This window comes from Brachyhypopomus gauderio, chromosome 4 (assembly GCF_052324685.1).
Source record: "Brachyhypopomus gauderio isolate BG-103 chromosome 4, BGAUD_0.2, whole genome shotgun sequence".
Classification (NCBI taxonomy): Eukaryota; Metazoa; Chordata; class Actinopteri; order Gymnotiformes; family Hypopomidae; genus Brachyhypopomus; species Brachyhypopomus gauderio.
In genome coordinates, this window is record NC_135214.1 from 30,642,004 (window position 1) to 30,659,445 (window position 17,442).

A 17,442-nucleotide genomic window follows, 5' to 3' on the forward strand; every position below is an offset into this window, starting at 1 on the left:
GAACAGAGAGTTAGGCCTGTATCTTGGAGCTTCTGGAAGTCAACCAGCGAGCACTTACCTTTCTTCACGGCATGCACATATGGAGGGGCGGAGCCACGCAGTTTGAATGACAGGCCGTCCTGGCAGTCTGGAATCTTCACAAGTCTTGGTGGAACAAACAAAGTTGATAAACATGATCAGTCTACAGGGGGAGCCGGCAGATTCTGAAGCAATTTCATGTTCAGATATTGCATGGAAAATAAACTCAAAACCTCAAAAAATCCCACAAGGTTTTTGGGGAATTTTGACAAACACTACAATTTACCTGAAACATTACCAGTACGTATACTTATGAAAGTATTTGGAAAACAAGGTTTCCAAAGTCACTTGTGTCAAATAGTGACGTCCAAACTCTTTTAAATATAACAATAAGTCCACATACTTTCTATGGTGTTTTTCAAGAAAATGAAACTGAAGTGTGTGTCACCTAGACATGACTTTAGTAAGAACCACATTGTGTGTGTGTGTGTGAGTGTGTGTGTGTGTGTGTGTGTGTGTGTTTACAGTTACAAACAGTGTCTCACTCTTTGTTTTTGGTCGAGACCAGGAGCCTGAGAGTGCGTCGTATGCAGAAGGACTGGTTGATCATGGTCTCCACCTCAGAGAAGGGCCTCAGGAACACCAGGTCTTCATTAATGGAGTAGATCTTCCTTCCAACCTGCAGGCCAGCCATCTACAAGAAGCAGGGTGGGATATTGGCACAGGGAGCTCTGCATCCAGGAACCAGAGACTCACAGCTGATAATGCCCGCAAGGAAGGCAAACTCGAACCAACTAACGTTTGATCTTAACCAACTGCCATGATAGGACGTTCTAAACCCCCAGCCTATCATATTATACAAATATTTAACTGAACTCTGTGTGTCACTAGCTAGCACATCACTTGTTGTGGAAGACTGCTTTCCCTTTTGAGTCAGAGAACAATGACAGAATGATCTCATAAGATCTGCAGATAAACACTCAATGTCTACCATTCTACAGAGCACGCACGCACTTACACACACACACACACACACACGCATGCAGACACACACCCGCACGCACGCAGACACACACAATCAGGCTCTTAATCTTCACATCTCCCAACAGCTCAAAATAAGACTCTATGCCAGGTGCCAGAATGAAAGCACTAAAATAAGAGCCCTTTAAAATGCTGTGCAAGGGAGCAGTAGAGGATAAAGCAGGTCTCTATGCCCTCTCTCTCTCTCTCTCTCTCTCACACACACACACACACACACACACACACACACACTATTGCTTGTGGAAACAAATCCCTCCCTTCTGCACAGACGCTCTTAGTATTCCTGGACCGAACAGACTTGTTCCAATAGTCTTTTGAGCTGGTTTCTCCTTTTACTGGTAAAGTTTGTCAGGGAGGTAGAGTGGGCAATGGACAGACTGCGTCCTTGTTGTACTGAAGGATGGAGAGATATGACATGAGAGGAGTGGTGGAGACGGGAGGAGAGAGCTGGGAGGTCTGGAGGGACAGGGCAGAGAAGCTCCACCCTGACGGCACCATCACCTCAGGCAGTGGCGGAAAGGACGGAGACGGCACGCTGGAGTTAAATGACAGGTGGAAACAGGAAAAGGAGGCGAATGTTGAGGGAATGAGGAGAGAGTGAGGAGGGAGTGAGTAGGGAATGAGGAGGGAATGAGGAGGGAGTGATGAGGGAGTGATGAGGGAGTGAGGAGGGAGTGAGGAGGGAGTGAGTAGGGAATGAGGAGGGAATGAGGAGGGAGTGAGGAGGGAATGAAGAGGGAGTGAGGAGGGAATGAGGAGAGAGTGAGGAGGGAGTGAGGAGGGAATGAGGAGGGAGTGAGGAGGGAGTGAGGAGGGAATGTTGAGGGAGTGAGGAGGGAGTGAGGAGGGAGTGAGTAGGGAATGAGGAGGGAGTGAGGAGAGAATGAGGAGAGAATGAGTAGGGAATGAGGAGAGAGTGAGGAGGGAATGAGGAGGGAATGAGGAGGGAATGAGGAGAGAGTGAGGAGGGAGTGAGGAGGGAGTGAGGAGGGAGTGAGGAGGGAATGTTGAGGGAATGAGGAGAGAGTGAGGAGGGAGTGAGGAGGGAATGAGGAGGGAGTGAGGAGAGAATGAGTAGGGAATGAGGAGAGAGTGAGGAGGGAATGAGGAGAGAGTGAGGAGGGAATGAGGAGGGAATGAGGAGGGAGTGAGGAGGGAGTGAGGAGGGAGTGAGGAGGGAGTGAGGAGGGAGTGATGAGGGAGTGAGGAGGGAATGAGGAGGGAATGATGAGGGAGTGAGGAGGGAATGAGGAGGGAATGAGGAGGGAATGAGGAGGGAGTGATGAGGGAGTGATGAGGGAGTGAGGAGGGAGTGAGGAGGGAGTGAGGAGGGAGTGAGGAGGGAGTGATGAGGGAGTGAGGAGGGAGTGAGGAGGGAGTGAGGAGGGAGTGAGGAGGGAATGAGGAGGGAGTGAGGAGGGTGTGTAAATTAGCAGACAGAGGACCGAGGAGAGGAGATAATGAAGACCATGCAGAGAAAACAGACAGCTAGAGTAATGAGGGAGCAGAGAGAGAGAAGAAAGAGGGAACAGAGAGAGAAAGGAGAAAGAGTGATATAAAGAGAGAGGGGCGTCAAGACTCTGAGGAGAATATGATGAGGCATGTCTAATTGACTCTCTGACGTGAGAGCAGAGCTGGAGGGGGAGAGAATAAAGTCGTGACTGGCGTCAGAGCAAGAGAGGCACATCAGAGAGGCCATGACGTTGGTGAGGAGAGCGTGAGAGTGAAACTTTACCGTCTTCTCCCCCTCATTATCAGTGAAACCCCCCCAGCATTACAATATGTAGAGTGATTGACCCTGGCAGTGTGTGTGTGTGTGTGTGTGTGTGTGTGTGTGTGTGTGTGTGTGTGTGTGTGTGTGTGTGTCCAGTGTGTGTGGGGGGGGGTTATGGCATAAATTTGAAGAAATTTTTAGGACATGGACTGTATTTGCTAACAAAACCAAACTGGTAATTATCTATCAAATAGATTATATGAAATAAATGCTTAAATGTTCAGTTTGACACTTGCTAATACAAATCACTTACATTGTTTTAAATGATGAATTAAATTGATCGCTGTTCAGTAAGTAGCGGAAGTACAGTTATCAGAATATACAACCCACTCCTTACTGGCAGAGATGCTAGCAGCACTAGCTAATGCTGTTTCTAGGGGAGAAGATTGCAGCTGAGCTATTAGCTTACTCCAGTGCCTTCCCATCTCTGCACCTGAAACAGCGCCCCCTACAGCCCAGCTGCACCTGCCTCAAACCAGCTGCTGTGACAAGATGCACAAGCAGATGTATCATGAATTACAAATCAAATGAATTTAGTAACAAAAATACTAAAATGAATCAGTGGTTCTGAAGCCATGTTACTTTTAACGACTAAACTGTACTCAGATCTGGCTGGAGTACAGCTACAGCTTATAACTGCTGACTGAACTATGATACGCTGTGAAGAATGAAGCTGCCCCTCACCTCAGCGTAGGAACCCCTAGTCACACTCTTCACCACGATGGCCTTGTTCTTCTCCTCCACCTCAAAACCGTAATCTTCTTCCTCAGGATGGACCTGCAGAGGTGGAAAACCAGCGTCAGGCCATTATCGGGCGAATTCCACGCAGCGGCTCAGCCCGCTCAGGGGATGAAACCGGAGTCCACTAGGAGACATCCACATAATTCTCAGCATAGGGAGGAGAAGGTAAAGGAGAATTCAAGCTTCAAGCTGAACTGCGCCAGCCTGTCTCCTCCGTCTCCTCTGTCTCCTGCTGTGCGTTTAAACGCCTGCTCGTGAGGACCAGGGCTGCCAGAGGGTCAAACGGTGTTTGATTTAGATGACTGAATGAGAGCTTGTTGTGGTTAATCTGCCTCGTTTTGAGTGATAAAGATGAAAGGGCCCCCCGTAAAGATGACAGAGATCACCTGATGGGGCAGAGGATCCAACAGCACCCTGTATTCATGGGAGGAACCAATGTGGGTCTCCACTGCACTCCACTGAGATCAAACCATCAGCTCAGTTTGAGATCAAACATCACTTTCTGTGTGTGTGTGTGTGTGTGTGTGTGTGTGTGTGTGTGTGTGTGTGTGTGTGTGGGGACGCACCACTATGGACTTGGCGAGGATGTTCTCGATGAGCTTGAAGTCATGACGAAGCTGCTTGCTCTTGCTGCTGGTTCCTTCCATCTCTTCATCAGCGTAGAAGCGGAAGAACTGAGACTCATCCTTGAATTCGCTCTTCTCCAGGACTGTGGCCACGGTGTACGTGTGCAAACAAACAAACAAACAAACAAAACAGATCAGTAATAGATTAGCAACAACAAAATGTTTTTTATAAAATGAGTCGACTGTGTTCACTCATTATTATTCAGATCTGTCGATGGAGACCTTAGATCTGCTTAGACTGATGACGGATTCCGTTTGTTCTCTGTTGCTTTTTTTTTCTTTTTCAACAGTCTTAAATAACAGGAGCCCTCGGTGTTCGTGGAAAACCCTCCATGTCACATTTTCCGAGGAGAGCGAGTGTGACGGGCGGCGTCTGCTGAGATGTTTGGGAGAAAACGTGCTGTTCTGTGCAGAGAGGACAAACGACCAAACGCTGCCACTGCTGTGACAGGAAGTCTGCATGTCCATCTCACTGATGTGTGTGTGTGTGTGTGTGTGTGTGTGTGTGTGTGTGTGTGTGTTGGGGTGGCCCTGCATGGCTTGTTGGCCTCTATTTTGTATTATTTTAATGTTTTTTTTTTATAAACGCTTTTGTTCCAGTCCATCTCCTGGATACTGTTCTAACAGCTGGGTACATCTGCTAACAGTCACGAAGACACCCACCAATGCAGGCGCACACACACACGCGCGCACACACACACGAACAACCCCCCCCCACACACACACACACAAACAACCCCCCCTCCCCTCACACACACACTATCACAACCCCCCCCCCCCACTCACACTATCACAACCCCCCCCCCCCCTCTCACACACACACTATCACAACCCCCCCCCCCCCCCCCACTCACACACACTCGATCCCTTTGCCAGGCACTTAGCCATAAGGGTTCATCAAGCCCCTACGGGAAAACTAAAAAGGTCCTGTTTAAAAATATAACTTTCAAAATACACACACACACAGAAACGCACACACTCTTTCATGACATTCTGGACACACAGAGTCTCAGACAGGCACGCGTACACAAGCATGATGCGTGTGCACCAGACACCACACGTGTTGCAACGGCAAACTAGCCAAGCCAAGCAAGGTCGTAAATTCTGTTTACGGCAAAATCACGGGGGCGGCCTGGGAGCGAGGAGCGTGCCCGTGAGCGTGCCCGTGTCTCCCGGTTCCTCCACACTCCCCCTTTACTCTCCACGTCTCTCCTGAGCAGTCACCTGCAGCCCTGCTGATTGCTCCTCTGATTTGTTATTTTAGCTGCTGTTTAGACTGAGGCAGGCTGCCCCTGGTGCTCCTGACATCATCACACCACATGACTCCGCCCCCCCCCCCCCTGCTTTAATACTGATGGAAGGAGATGTTTACCGTGGTGCATGAAGCCGGTGTTGCACAGGCCGACCCCGAGCGTGACGGCGTCCTCACGTGTCGAGGAGTCTCCCTGCGCAAGGCACGCACACACACACAGACAGAGGCTTAAGGGGGGGCAAAAGCACAAAAAACCTACCACAGAGCAAAACAATGAGTCTATGTGTGTGTATCTGAGTGTATACACGTGTGTACGTGTGTATGTGTTTGATGATTACCTGTGACAGAAGCCAGTCCACCAGCTTGCTGGCTGGCACCACCGACTTAAACGTCTTCAGGTGGTGATCGCGATCTCTGCATGTAGGAGAAAACACCAGTGAACAGTGTGCAGAAGGTGCCGTCCTGCCATAGCTGATACCACCACCGTTGAGAAACCGAGGGGGTCACACGCAGCACACGCACCAGGCCATGCCACGTTACGTCACGTCACACCACATCACATGCCAGAGCAGGCACGTGGAGAAAACACGGGGTTTCCCTTGTTCACGGGAACACAAGTGTGTATAGAGGTGTTTTCCTAAAACTGAAGCAGTGAATCCCTTGATCTGCAGGCAGGCGGGGGGGGAATAAAGAAGGAGCCCAGGCTGTAGCCGCTGAAGGTGAAGGTCAGAGGAGTCACTGCTCCCTTCACGAACCCCTGGGAGGTGCTCTCAGTAAACGTACGACCGTTAGCGGCCTGCGAAATGACAAGTGCAAATTTGGCAACAGACTAAACTGAGTCAGCAACTTACTTGATGATAGGTGTGAAGAGGCTGTGTAGGCGACAGTAGAGTCTCACACCCTATAAGGATCCACACACACACACACACACACACACACACACACACACACACACACACACACACACACACACACACACACACACACACACACACACACACACACACCATCAAAAGTACAGTTTTACAGTTTTAGAACGTGCACATCTTAAATAGCCGTTTTTATGGCAGACAAACACACACGCGTGGCGTGTTAGTTTATCTGCAGCTCAGTAGGTGCTTCTTGAGAACATACCTTCGACACGATGTCCTCCATCTCACTCCTGGCTTTGTAGGTGCCGTCATCATAGCGAAAACGATACAGCACCTGCTCGTTCTTAAACTGGTGCTTATCAGACACTGCAAAACAACAACAAACTAAATCTTACCCGGTCAATGACAAAGGGCTTCATTTTGTCCTCTGCCTCTGTGATTACACCCAAACAGTGCTTGTGTTCTTTGCTTTGTTTTTTACCCATCACCACATCTTACAGCTCTTTGGTCATGTGATTACCATATTTCAGGAGGTCAATGGTCCAGCACTGTGAACTGCACTATGATGGTGGACGCTAACTGCAGCCACCAGAATCTCTTACTGATCTCATGGCATTGTTGTTTGACAAGAACGAATCTTCTCAATCCCAAGCACCAGATTTCTCACCACCCCCCCCTCTCTCTCACACACACACACACACACACACACACACACACACACACACACACACACACACACACACTCCTCAATCGCCCCCTCCCCCACCCCCTCGGAGCCTCACTGCCAGGGTATGTGATTATTGCTGCCTCAGCCCTGAGATGAACTAAACACTCCATGTCACCCAATTATTCATGGAGGTGTCTATCACTGCGCTAGAGAGAGAGAGAGAGAGAGAGAGAGAGAGAGAGAGAGAGAGAGAGAGAGAGAGAGAGAGAACCTTAAGATTAGCTCAGGAACCGGCTAGCTGCTTGAAATGGGATACGCACACGTGCCCTGGTAACACCCAACACCACCCACCTCATTCCTTTTGTTTTGCATTTAAACACCTTTCAGTTTCAAAAAGTGCAGACTGTTTATGTACAACAGAGGGGTGGAAAAACATTGGCACAGTGATACCATCATTTAGCTGTTTTAAAAAGAAAACTGTTAATGGAGAAAGGATGCCAATGATAACAGTGACCGAGAGAGAGAGAGAGAGAGAGAGAGAAAACGTGGCAGCTTCTCACCGTGGTGAATCAGGCCGTTCTCCAGTAGTGCCTGGCCCAGATTGATCCCCTCCTCCGCTTTACTGATCTCCCCTGTGTCCAACAGCCAGGTCACAAACTCACTGATGGTGTAGACACACACACACACACACACACACACACACACACACACACACACACACACACACACACACACACACACACACACCTCAGTCTCCACAGGACACCATACACTCCTATTAACATATTCACACCTTTGACTTGCTGTATTCGTAGTGTATCAGATAAAGAATGGCCCGTTAACCGCCATTGAACGCAACAGATCAAAAGCTCCTGTGCTCGATCACCAACTCCTGGGGAAGACCCGACTACACACGTAATCGTAAGCATCAGCAGCGAGACCATCTGATCCAGCAGTTATTCCCCGTCATTCTTTTGTTGCTATTGGACCGGCCTAATTGGTAATTAAACACAGCTTGTAATGAAAATAAAGCAGTAATGACGTGTCAGTGATGACACAGTTCACGGAGGGGGACGGAGGACCTGGGGCGCACACCTGCTATTTGTGTGAGAATCAGCATGAACTCTCCCAGAATACGTAATGTGCAAATTGCTATAACACTTAAGTAAATGTGAGAGATTGTGTGTGTGTGTGTGTGTGTGTGTGTGTGTGTACGCGCCTGCATTAGATGAAACAAGTCCAGTGAACGAAGGCGGATGGGTTTGGTTAGGTGTACATAGGAGGTTGGAGACACCATCAGAACTACAACCTTCTGCCATCATCTTCACAGTGCTCCTCATCGTAACATCTCCCATAACGCAGGCTAATACATTAACGGATGCTCTCCACCCACACTGCACTTATTATTCTGCTTACATGCAGTGAATGATTATGAAGCTATACTATTTACGATATATTTACAATAAAAAATGTTTTTTCCGATAAAAAGAATCCATATGCCTGCATGGCTATATACAAGAAGCAAACTCAGCAGAGTCAGTGGAGCTGATTCAGTGGAACAGACTCAGCAGAGATGATTCGGTGGAGTTGATTCAGTGGAACAGACTCAGCAGAGATGATTTGGTGGAGCTGATTCAGTGGAACAGACTCAGCAGAGATGATTCGGTGGAGGGGCGATGCAGGAAGTTTGCCTGCATGCTGAGGTGAGGGCAGAAAGGCAGGGCAGGGCAGGAGATGGTGGTGGCTGTGCTAGGATCAGTCTCTAAATCAGACTGGCAGGGGAAGAGGTGGTGTAGGCAGTGCTGGGATCAGTGTCTATATTCAGACTTGCAGGGGAGAGGGGCATCGCCAGAGGGACTTAATTAGGGAGGTAATACCTCGTTAATGTTCTGCACAGCTAATGCACACGCAGACACTCAAGGTTTGCAAAGATGCATGTGAGAGAAAATCTATATTTACTTAGACGCAAGTGTGTGTGTGTTGTAGTTGTAGGGCAAAACGCTGTAGGCTAAAGTTCTGCTAAAACTCCCATTAAACCCCTGCTTTGTAACAAGTTCTCAACACCATTACAAAAAGACCTCATTACTGTAATATGCCTAAAAATAGAAGTGGGGATAGAGAAAGAAAGAGACAGAGACAGACAGGCAGACAGAGATAAAGAGAGATGCTGTGTAGCAAACACAAAAAGACAGCAACAGAAACTCAGTACTCCTCTGCTCGGATTCATCTGTATCCATATTGGAGAGACACAGACAGAGCTGCCCCAGGGAACCTGAAGCTCAGGCCGACAGTGCCCAGCTGGTGGGGACCACTGTGCTGAGAGCAGGCCAAGTGAAATCTTTCCCAGGCCAGCAGTGGGAAGGATCTCACACACACACACACACACACACACACACACACACACACACACACACACACACACATAAAGGTGGCAAGACAAAATTCTACATATAAATCTCACAAATGAATGTTATGAAATGTGAGAAAATGTGATCAAAGATGCCAAATGCATTGACTGTAAGTGCTTATGCTATGGTTTTACTTTGATTCATTGAATGAAGTGATGAATAAAAAGGCAAGATACTCTTTTATCCTCAGTCTAAGCAATGCAAATGTGGAATTATAATTGCTGCGAGGAATGTCACTCACACACACACACAAGTTTAATGGGTTTGCACAGCATCCATTGTTCATTCATGCTGCTGAAAGAGTGTGAGTGAGGAGGAAAGTGAAAATGAGTAAGAGTGAGAGAGTGAGAAGGCGAGAGAGAGAGAGAGAGAGAGAGAGAGAGAGAGAGAGAGAGAGAGAGAGAGAGAGAGAGAGAGAGAGAGAGAGAGAGAGTGCAATGAGCAATAGAGAGAGGCCACTGAATACTGAATTTTCTCTAATGAAGGATGTTTGCTGGGAATGTCTGTGTCCGATGGGGTGCCTGGCACTGAGCTTGGGAAAGCATTTACAAGCAGACTCTGTTTTTGTGTACGAATGGGTGTGTGTGTGTGTGTGTTAGACATACATCTTCCAAGAAAAAGAAGAAAAAAAACAATGTATTGTAAAAGCTTATAAAATGCAAACTGAAAATCTTGACATATAGTAAGGAGAAGCAAATCTTCACAGCAAAAATATGAATAAGAAAGACAAATGAGTAAAAAAACCAATCACTGGACTGATTCTGGACTGACTCCATCAAAGACGGACTCACTTTCCCAAGAAGCACTTGGGCACGATGCTGAGCTTCCTTCGGCGGTCTTTGATGAGATGCCGACTCTTGGTCATCATCATGTGGTAGAGCTTTTCTCCCTTCTCCGCGATCATCACGTAGGCGTCTCGCTCCATCCCCAGCTTGAGACCTGCCACACAACGGTAAGGAGTTTGGTTAACGAGGCTCGGACACCCTGTGTGCGCGTGTCCTCCAAGACACCGGAGACTATGGTCACAGGGGTGGTCAGAAGTGAGGGCCTGATCCGTGGTGGAGGATGACCGCACTGCTTTCTGCCTGAAAACAGATGTACGATGTCCTACTGCGGATTCCAAGAGCAGATGAAGTTCATCAGGTTGATAACTGGGCGAGGTTATGGGCGAGATGACTTGCATTTCTCGCCTTCTGTGGGAAGTGCTGAAATTCTTGACGTCTCCCTCTCCCCCTCCTGGGTGGGTAATGAGGGCCTCATGCCTCAAGAGCCAGAGTCATGATGGAGTAAACCACACACACACACACACACACACACACACACACACACACACACACACACACACACACACACACACACACACACACACACCCTCCAACCTGGGTCCTTGGTCACCAAGAGGATGTGGTGTTGGGATTCCTCATGTGGTGTGGAGAAGGAACAATCGCTAAGTCGAAGTTTTCAGCATCGTGCTATTAATCGCGCGTTCATGAGTTCGAATGTTCGGGGGACTCCCAATATAGCTCCAGCAGTGCATTTCTAAAAGCATCGCTGAACAGGCTCAAAACGCCAGCAGGACAGACAGGCCGAACGTGGTGGTAAATACCCCAGCAAACCGGCAACTACGATGTAGGTAGACTCACTCCCACCAGGTGTAGCAGACAGCTCAGACTCTTCACTATAGGAGGGCAGGGGTGTGGTTTGGGTGGGGGAGGGGGTCGGAAAAAGCATCCGTTTACCACCACTCTCAAATTCCTGCCCCGGCCGAGTGCAGCTGGTGAGGACGGCGGGGGTGGTGGGGCACGGCAGGGGCAGATTGCGAGGCCCACCAGGCCACAAGCTACCCATCAGGGACTGTGCCAAGGTGCATCGGCAACACAACAGCCCTGGCAAATGCAGAAATGGTGGAATAACAGGCGCTACATACACCTCCTCTTCCCTCCCTAAACTGGGTTTAACCAATTTATCTGGCAGAAAGGGAACAAAAAAGTCAAAGGTCACCAGTGTTAGAAGGTCGCTCAGTCAGGACCAACATGGAGGTGATGACCGAGCGTCGGAAATGACGGCAGGTGGTACGACTCCCCAAGGCACGTCAACAGAGGACTCCCGACCCTCTGCAGCTGCTTCAGACCAGCTCGGACACAGATAGCACCTCACAGCTGCCTAAAACTCAATCAAGGTGCTATAAACACCCCATAAAGCAGCCATCCAACTCAATCAGTGTCATCACGGTGTCAGAAGAGAACAGTGATACTTCGACCAGAGACAACGGTCTCTGATCAACAGCCTTTGTTGATCCACTAACTAGCTTCTCTGTTAGCCTTATTAAAAGATAAAACATGCTACTTCATTAAGGTCAATGGCTTGCAAGATTGGAATTTTTTGCATTTGGACTCTTCTTTTGACGTGTCGTCACAAATCTTTCCGGCTGCCCGCGGCTGCTCACGGCAGACGCTGAACCGCAAAATTACATTAGCTTAGCGCTTCCTTGGCCCCGAATGTCACTTGGCTGATTCGAATTGAACAGGAGGCGCTAGGACAGACTGTCAAAACAACGCAGCGCCTTAGTGCGTCAAACAAAGCATCAGGCGGAACATGTAATCAACAACCATGTCTAAAAGCCACAGAGGCTAGAGGGCTCAGAGAGAGAGATTTTGTGTGTGTGTGTGTGTGTGTGTGTGTGTGTGTGTGTGTGTGTCTGACTGATGGAGCACCTGTTGGACTGGGCTCGATTTCAAACAGACGTAACATGATCCACACCATAAAAACCCCACTTTTCTGCTTTCAGGCAGTGCCCGAGCATAACGCAACGTCCCACGCTAGCGCTAACTCTGAGCTTCGAATAGCAGACTGCAGTTACAGCTGTGAACTGATGCATCAAACTGATAAATCACACTAAAGAGTCTTGGTGGTGTTCTGCTCTGTGTTGTACAGCTGTGATCAAATGGCATTTGGAAGCAGTGCATACGGCTACTGTAATGCCTGAATCGGCCATCAAACACACCCAAACAAGCCAACTCAGCCACTCCAAATCCCTCAAGGCAGACAAAATAATACACAAAAAATTAGATGGGATGAAATCAACATGGGATGAAAGCCACACAGAAGAAACCAATTGCCCTTTATAGTTCTCAGAAACATTCATTCATTCTAATCAATTTAGTATGGGGCAAACTAGCATCAAGAAGAGATATGTATAGCTAAAGTCTGTTTGACATTGAGGGCTGAGATTCTCAGGGAGACAAAGAAACTAAACTATGGCCTGATAAAATGACAAAATGACTCACTTTCTCGCTGTTCCCGCTCTTTCAAAATGGCGTCCAGCCATTTCTGCTTGTCCTCTGCATTCTTGGCCATACAGACAAACCACTTGTTTTTGGCTGTGTTGTGAATCTTCCAGCCATTGGTCACGGTGTAGTTGTTGCTGTGATAGTCCGCTGGATAATAAACAAAAAAAAAAAGTATAAATATTTACACTCACATGCGTATATATGTTCACAGGCATGCACACACACACACACACACACACACACACACACACACACACACACACACACACACACACACACACACACACACACACACACACACACAGGTGCTTTGGCAGCTATCCATCTTGAACTTCTAACATCTGAAATATTGATGTTTGAATATAAATGCTACAAATAGACTTACTACAAAGAACACCCCCCCAACTTGCAGTAATAGTGTTCCAAAAGCATCTTAAGGAAAGTGTTTTAAAAGCTTCTTCTGTACTGCAAATGAAATAATGATCTAAAGTCTACCTGTGGAAACAATTAAGGAAAGAGTCGTGTGTGTGTGTGTGTTCATTTGCATATATGTGCAAGTACATCCAGTAGAGACTTGAATCCTCAAGCTACAGTCCAATATTGTCCCTGGTTTGACAGCAGGTGAGTAATTATAGTATAGTGTATAGTGGGTAAGAATAAAGAACGAGTCTCAGCGATGGCCTCTGTGCTGATGTGGGGACCGTAGAGGTGGATGAGGCTGGAGGCCCCAGGCTTCCTTCCTGCCAGGTGTGGCTCTTAGTCGGCTGGGAGGTGTCCTCACCAACAAGTGGTGTGGTGGAGCCTCATGGATATTTGACTGCTGCTGTGGTCCAATAAAGACGCAATCAGAGGAATAAATTGAGGGCAGTGGACCATGGTGAGTGGAGCGTGGTGGGTGGAGTGTGGTGGGCAGAGCGTGGTGGGCAGAGCGTGGTGGGCAGAGCGTGGTGGGCAGAGCAAGCCAGCACTCAGCATCTGCAGTGAACATCTAGCTCCGTGTCGTACAGCATACAGTGTACACGTCACCACGATCACGTCAGCTAATGAAGCTGAAAGCTTATACATCAGCCGATTAAATAAGCAACATGTCCTGATAGCTGATTGCTTGGAGGCCCGGTGTGTGTGTGAGAGCGTGGTTTGAGCTGACAACTCGCTAGTACAAGGGCTTGTTTTCGGACAGTACACGGTCCCCACCCCTCACTGTAGCTTTCTGTTGAGCTACAATTCTCACAAACAAAGTGTGTGTGGTGTGTATTAGAGAAAAAACTATGTACAAGACAGCAAGCAGGCATCCTGCCACTCAGGGTGCGCTGACAGCTTTTGGACAGAAAGTGAGAAAAAGGCCGTTAGACCTCCTGCGATTTTGGCTTCTACAGATTTCAAACGGCACCGCCCCGCCCTGCACACGGGTCGCACAGCCGAGGTGAGAAGGGAGGTGGGAGCGTCCGCTTCAGAACAGATCACAATCTCAAAGTGAGAGCTCACACCAATCTCAACTCGGTTACCAGACTTCCCTCTTCTATGTTGCTGTGGTTGTTGAATGGCTCAGACTACTGTAGGTAAATAAATACATCAAGAAAGAATGGGAGGAACAGACAGGCAAAGATGGCGGTCGTGCCCGATAGCTGCTGTCAGGGGTTTATTTGGTTCAGCCACCCCAAAAGCTTCATTGCTATTGGCTGGATGGCCCCAGCTTGACCTCGGCCGTGAGCAGGCCGGTGGGTGGAGTCACGTACCCGTTCCGTCCTCCACATTCTCGACCTCCATCACCTCCGTGTTGATGCGACCACGGAAGACATACAGTGGACCGTTGATAGACTTTGTCCTCTTGGTGGACTTCTTCCCCGACACCCTGGACATTAAGCACGAAAACGACCCCAACATTTTTTTTGTGCAATTTTTAAGTCTCTCAAACATCTCATCAGGTGGTGCATTAGGTTATATCTATATATATATATAAAACAATACTGGAAAGAAAACTCATGGTACACATGAGTTAATTCAGGTGTGTCACCAGCACTGAACTGAGCTGTGCTCAAATATCAGCCACGCACTAAAACACACGATCAGTTCTTCATTCGGTGGAAGTGTGAGGAGAGAGCAGCTGACCAACCTGGACTTCCTCTTGCAGTACACCAGGAGGTTGTCAAACAGGAAGAAGACTCTCTCCTGGATGTTTCCTGCAGAGATCTTCAGCAGGTTCCCGTGGAGGAGCAGGTCAGTACAGATATCAGTCAGGTTCGTCCCCTGGTAGGAAATAAAACCAAGTGCTGCAGTCAGAAAATGTTTTTTATCGATTTCATTGAAATTCACCGATGGCACTAAAATCCAACTACCTGCCTCAGTGTTAATTTGGCACTCAAATATTCTCAAACCCTGAAATCTGCCCGTGCTCGCTGCCTACGTTATGGACGCTGACAAAAGCTCAAGCTTCGAATGTTTTTAGGTTTTGAGCACCCGGTCAAAGCAACTCGGCTGGTATCTGAAGTACCCCGGGCCCCAGGGATGAGGGGCCATTCGGGCAGAGAGGCAGGTCCGTTTCTCGCTTGGTGACAGAACTTCCTTCGCATCTGAAAATCACAGCTGGCACCCCCAACGAATAAAACAATCAGCGGTGGTTTCATTATTACGGTATCATGCATTTAGAGAACCGCCCAAAGCTGACTGATTCATTTCAAAAGCATCATGTCCTCAAGATGAGCACAGAGAGTGTGAAAAACCCTGATTGAGACAACAAAGCCAGTTTGATTCTGAATTCCTAATTCCTTTTCAGCGTGGGACCCGTGTTAAAGTGCCATGCAGGGATACTGGACGAAGACAGTGGCACTCAGACGCAAAGATAGTCCTCTGCACTGCCTCAAATCTTCAGCAACGCCTCCAGGAGGAGGAGGAGCCATCAACACTGTCTCTACGTAGGAGTGTGAGAGGGAGATTGGGCGTGTATGTACATGAAGGAGACCATTTGGTCTGCTTAATCAATGGTGTGTCCAATCCGATCGATCAGAGAACTGCGATTTTGTCGGCCAGCACGTCCAGCCTGTGTGTTTGGGGCTGATTTATTTTAGGCTGAAAGTAGCCTGCCCGCTTTAGCATTTAAAACCATTATCCTGTAAATGCCGCTCGTAAACAACCAGGGTGAGGAGGTACAGTAAAATGCTTCTCTCATCACTCTGGGCACTGCCTCAGAGAATCAATGTCCTAAAAATGCAAGATACCGTCCCATAAGAGACTCTGGGAACTGCTGCGGGTTTGTGCCAAAACCCTCTACGTGACACTCACTAGCAGCAGGCCACGGGGCTGTGGGTGCAGCCTCTGCTGGCTGGCACCACTGGGGCATACTGGGGCATACTGGGGCCTCTCTGGGAAAGGGCAGGGGAGTGGGGCAAATACTGAAGCACTAAGAGCCCTCGACCGTGGGAATGAAGGCGGCTAGGCTTGGCTGAGGGCAAAATGGGTGTCAGGGCCCAAAGTCCAAAAATCAGAGGAAGAAGGCAAGGGAGACATAATGAAGAGAGAGCAGGAGACAGAAGAGGAAAAGAGAAGTTATCATACTGAAGAGGGGAAGAAAGAGAGACAGACAGGCAGGCAGACAGACAGGCAGGGTATACAGTAGCATGTTCCAAGGCACCAGCTGATCTCCTGGGTAACAACGTGGCTTTCATCCATGAACACATCCTTATTCGCAATGTGGTGTATTTAAAGCAAACATCACAGCGGAGCCCGTCTCAGTCAAGACTGCACTCAGGAAATGCAGCAGGGTTACTGAACGACCTACCACACACTTAACAGCACCAGCCTGCGAGTAGATCAGAATTCTGCACATCTCACATCCTGTGCTATTCTCTGTAATTATTACAGAAGTCAACACCCAGAAAACACGCACGCACGCACGCACGCACGCACGCACGAGCTACAAGCTCACCTCCCAGCCCTCAATGTGCGACTGCAGCTGTTCCAAAGCCTCCAGTTTCTCCATCTGTCTCTTGGTCTCGTTGATGTTGGAGCACACCTCCTTCATGGCCTGCAGCGCCTCCTCGACGGCAGGGTAGTCTGGGTGCTTCTTGGGGGTCCTCTTCAGCAGCTCCTGCAGAGGCAGGCACAGGACTCAGCTAGAAGCGCCCGGGTCGGAGCCCAACACCCCCGCACCGCCCCAACATGGCGGAAGAGCCGTGTCGTTTTGCATCGTGCCACAGGCCTGGTTTAACTGCGTCCTCCTCCCCATTCAGGAGGAGGTGGTGTAGGGAGGCGGGCCGTTACCTTCAGGAGCAGCGGGTATTTGCAGATCCTCTGTATGGGGGAGAGTAGGTAGCCCTCTAGAGGAACGTCTGTGCTCTTCTTCCCACCCAGGAGCATGCAGTGCTGGAGGAGACACACGTGCACACGCCCACCACTATTAAACACAGCAGACTCCACGGACAAACACCTAAGATTTCGCTCTCGGGTCGGCCGGTGCCGTCAGATAAACGTTGTTCGATAAAAGGATCGGACGGCCTGCATGAGGACGCGGAGCCGGGTCAGTACTCACCAGTAAGAAGGTGCGGATCTGAGGGATCTTGTTCAGCTCCATCAGGAGGCGGAGGGCCTTCTCGTGGTTGCTGCAGTACTCCCCGTACACGGAGAAGCGGCCTCTCTGGAACGCACAGAGACGCCCGTGAGCAACACGAGCCATGGCGACCCGGCGCGTCAAGCAGGAACGTGGACACCAGCACCCGCTCTGGACCGGCACACGGTCACACCTGCTGACGCGCAGTGA

At 49.0% G+C, this 17,442-nt stretch overlaps 1 protein-coding gene across 1 annotated transcript in view; it reads right to left on the reverse strand.

The window, feature by feature from the left end:
- The window catches only part of prex1 (phosphatidylinositol-3,4,5-trisphosphate-dependent Rac exchange factor 1), a 52,459-nt gene that overhangs the window by 16,856 nt on the left and 18,161 nt on the right, over positions 1-17,442 (reverse strand). The window contains exons 4-19 of the mRNA XM_077003827.1: positions 17,215-17,319; positions 16,947-17,048; positions 16,612-16,773; positions 14,803-14,936; positions 14,426-14,541; positions 12,687-12,836; positions 10,191-10,338; positions 7,552-7,652; positions 6,587-6,690; positions 6,304-6,353; positions 5,791-5,866; positions 5,573-5,645; positions 4,141-4,283; positions 3,518-3,610; positions 564-712; positions 59-144 (exon numbers count right to left, since the gene is read on the reverse strand). Coding sequence (XP_076859942.1) covers positions 59-144; positions 564-712; positions 3,518-3,610; positions 4,141-4,283; positions 5,573-5,645; positions 5,791-5,866; positions 6,304-6,353; positions 6,587-6,690; positions 7,552-7,652; positions 10,191-10,338; positions 12,687-12,836; positions 14,426-14,541; positions 14,803-14,936; positions 16,612-16,773; positions 16,947-17,048; positions 17,215-17,319 — 1,792 coding nt within the window. The remainder of the gene's footprint in view (positions 1-58; positions 145-563; positions 713-3,517; positions 3,611-4,140; positions 4,284-5,572; positions 5,646-5,790; positions 5,867-6,303; positions 6,354-6,586; positions 6,691-7,551; positions 7,653-10,190; positions 10,339-12,686; positions 12,837-14,425; positions 14,542-14,802; positions 14,937-16,611; positions 16,774-16,946; positions 17,049-17,214; positions 17,320-17,442) is intronic.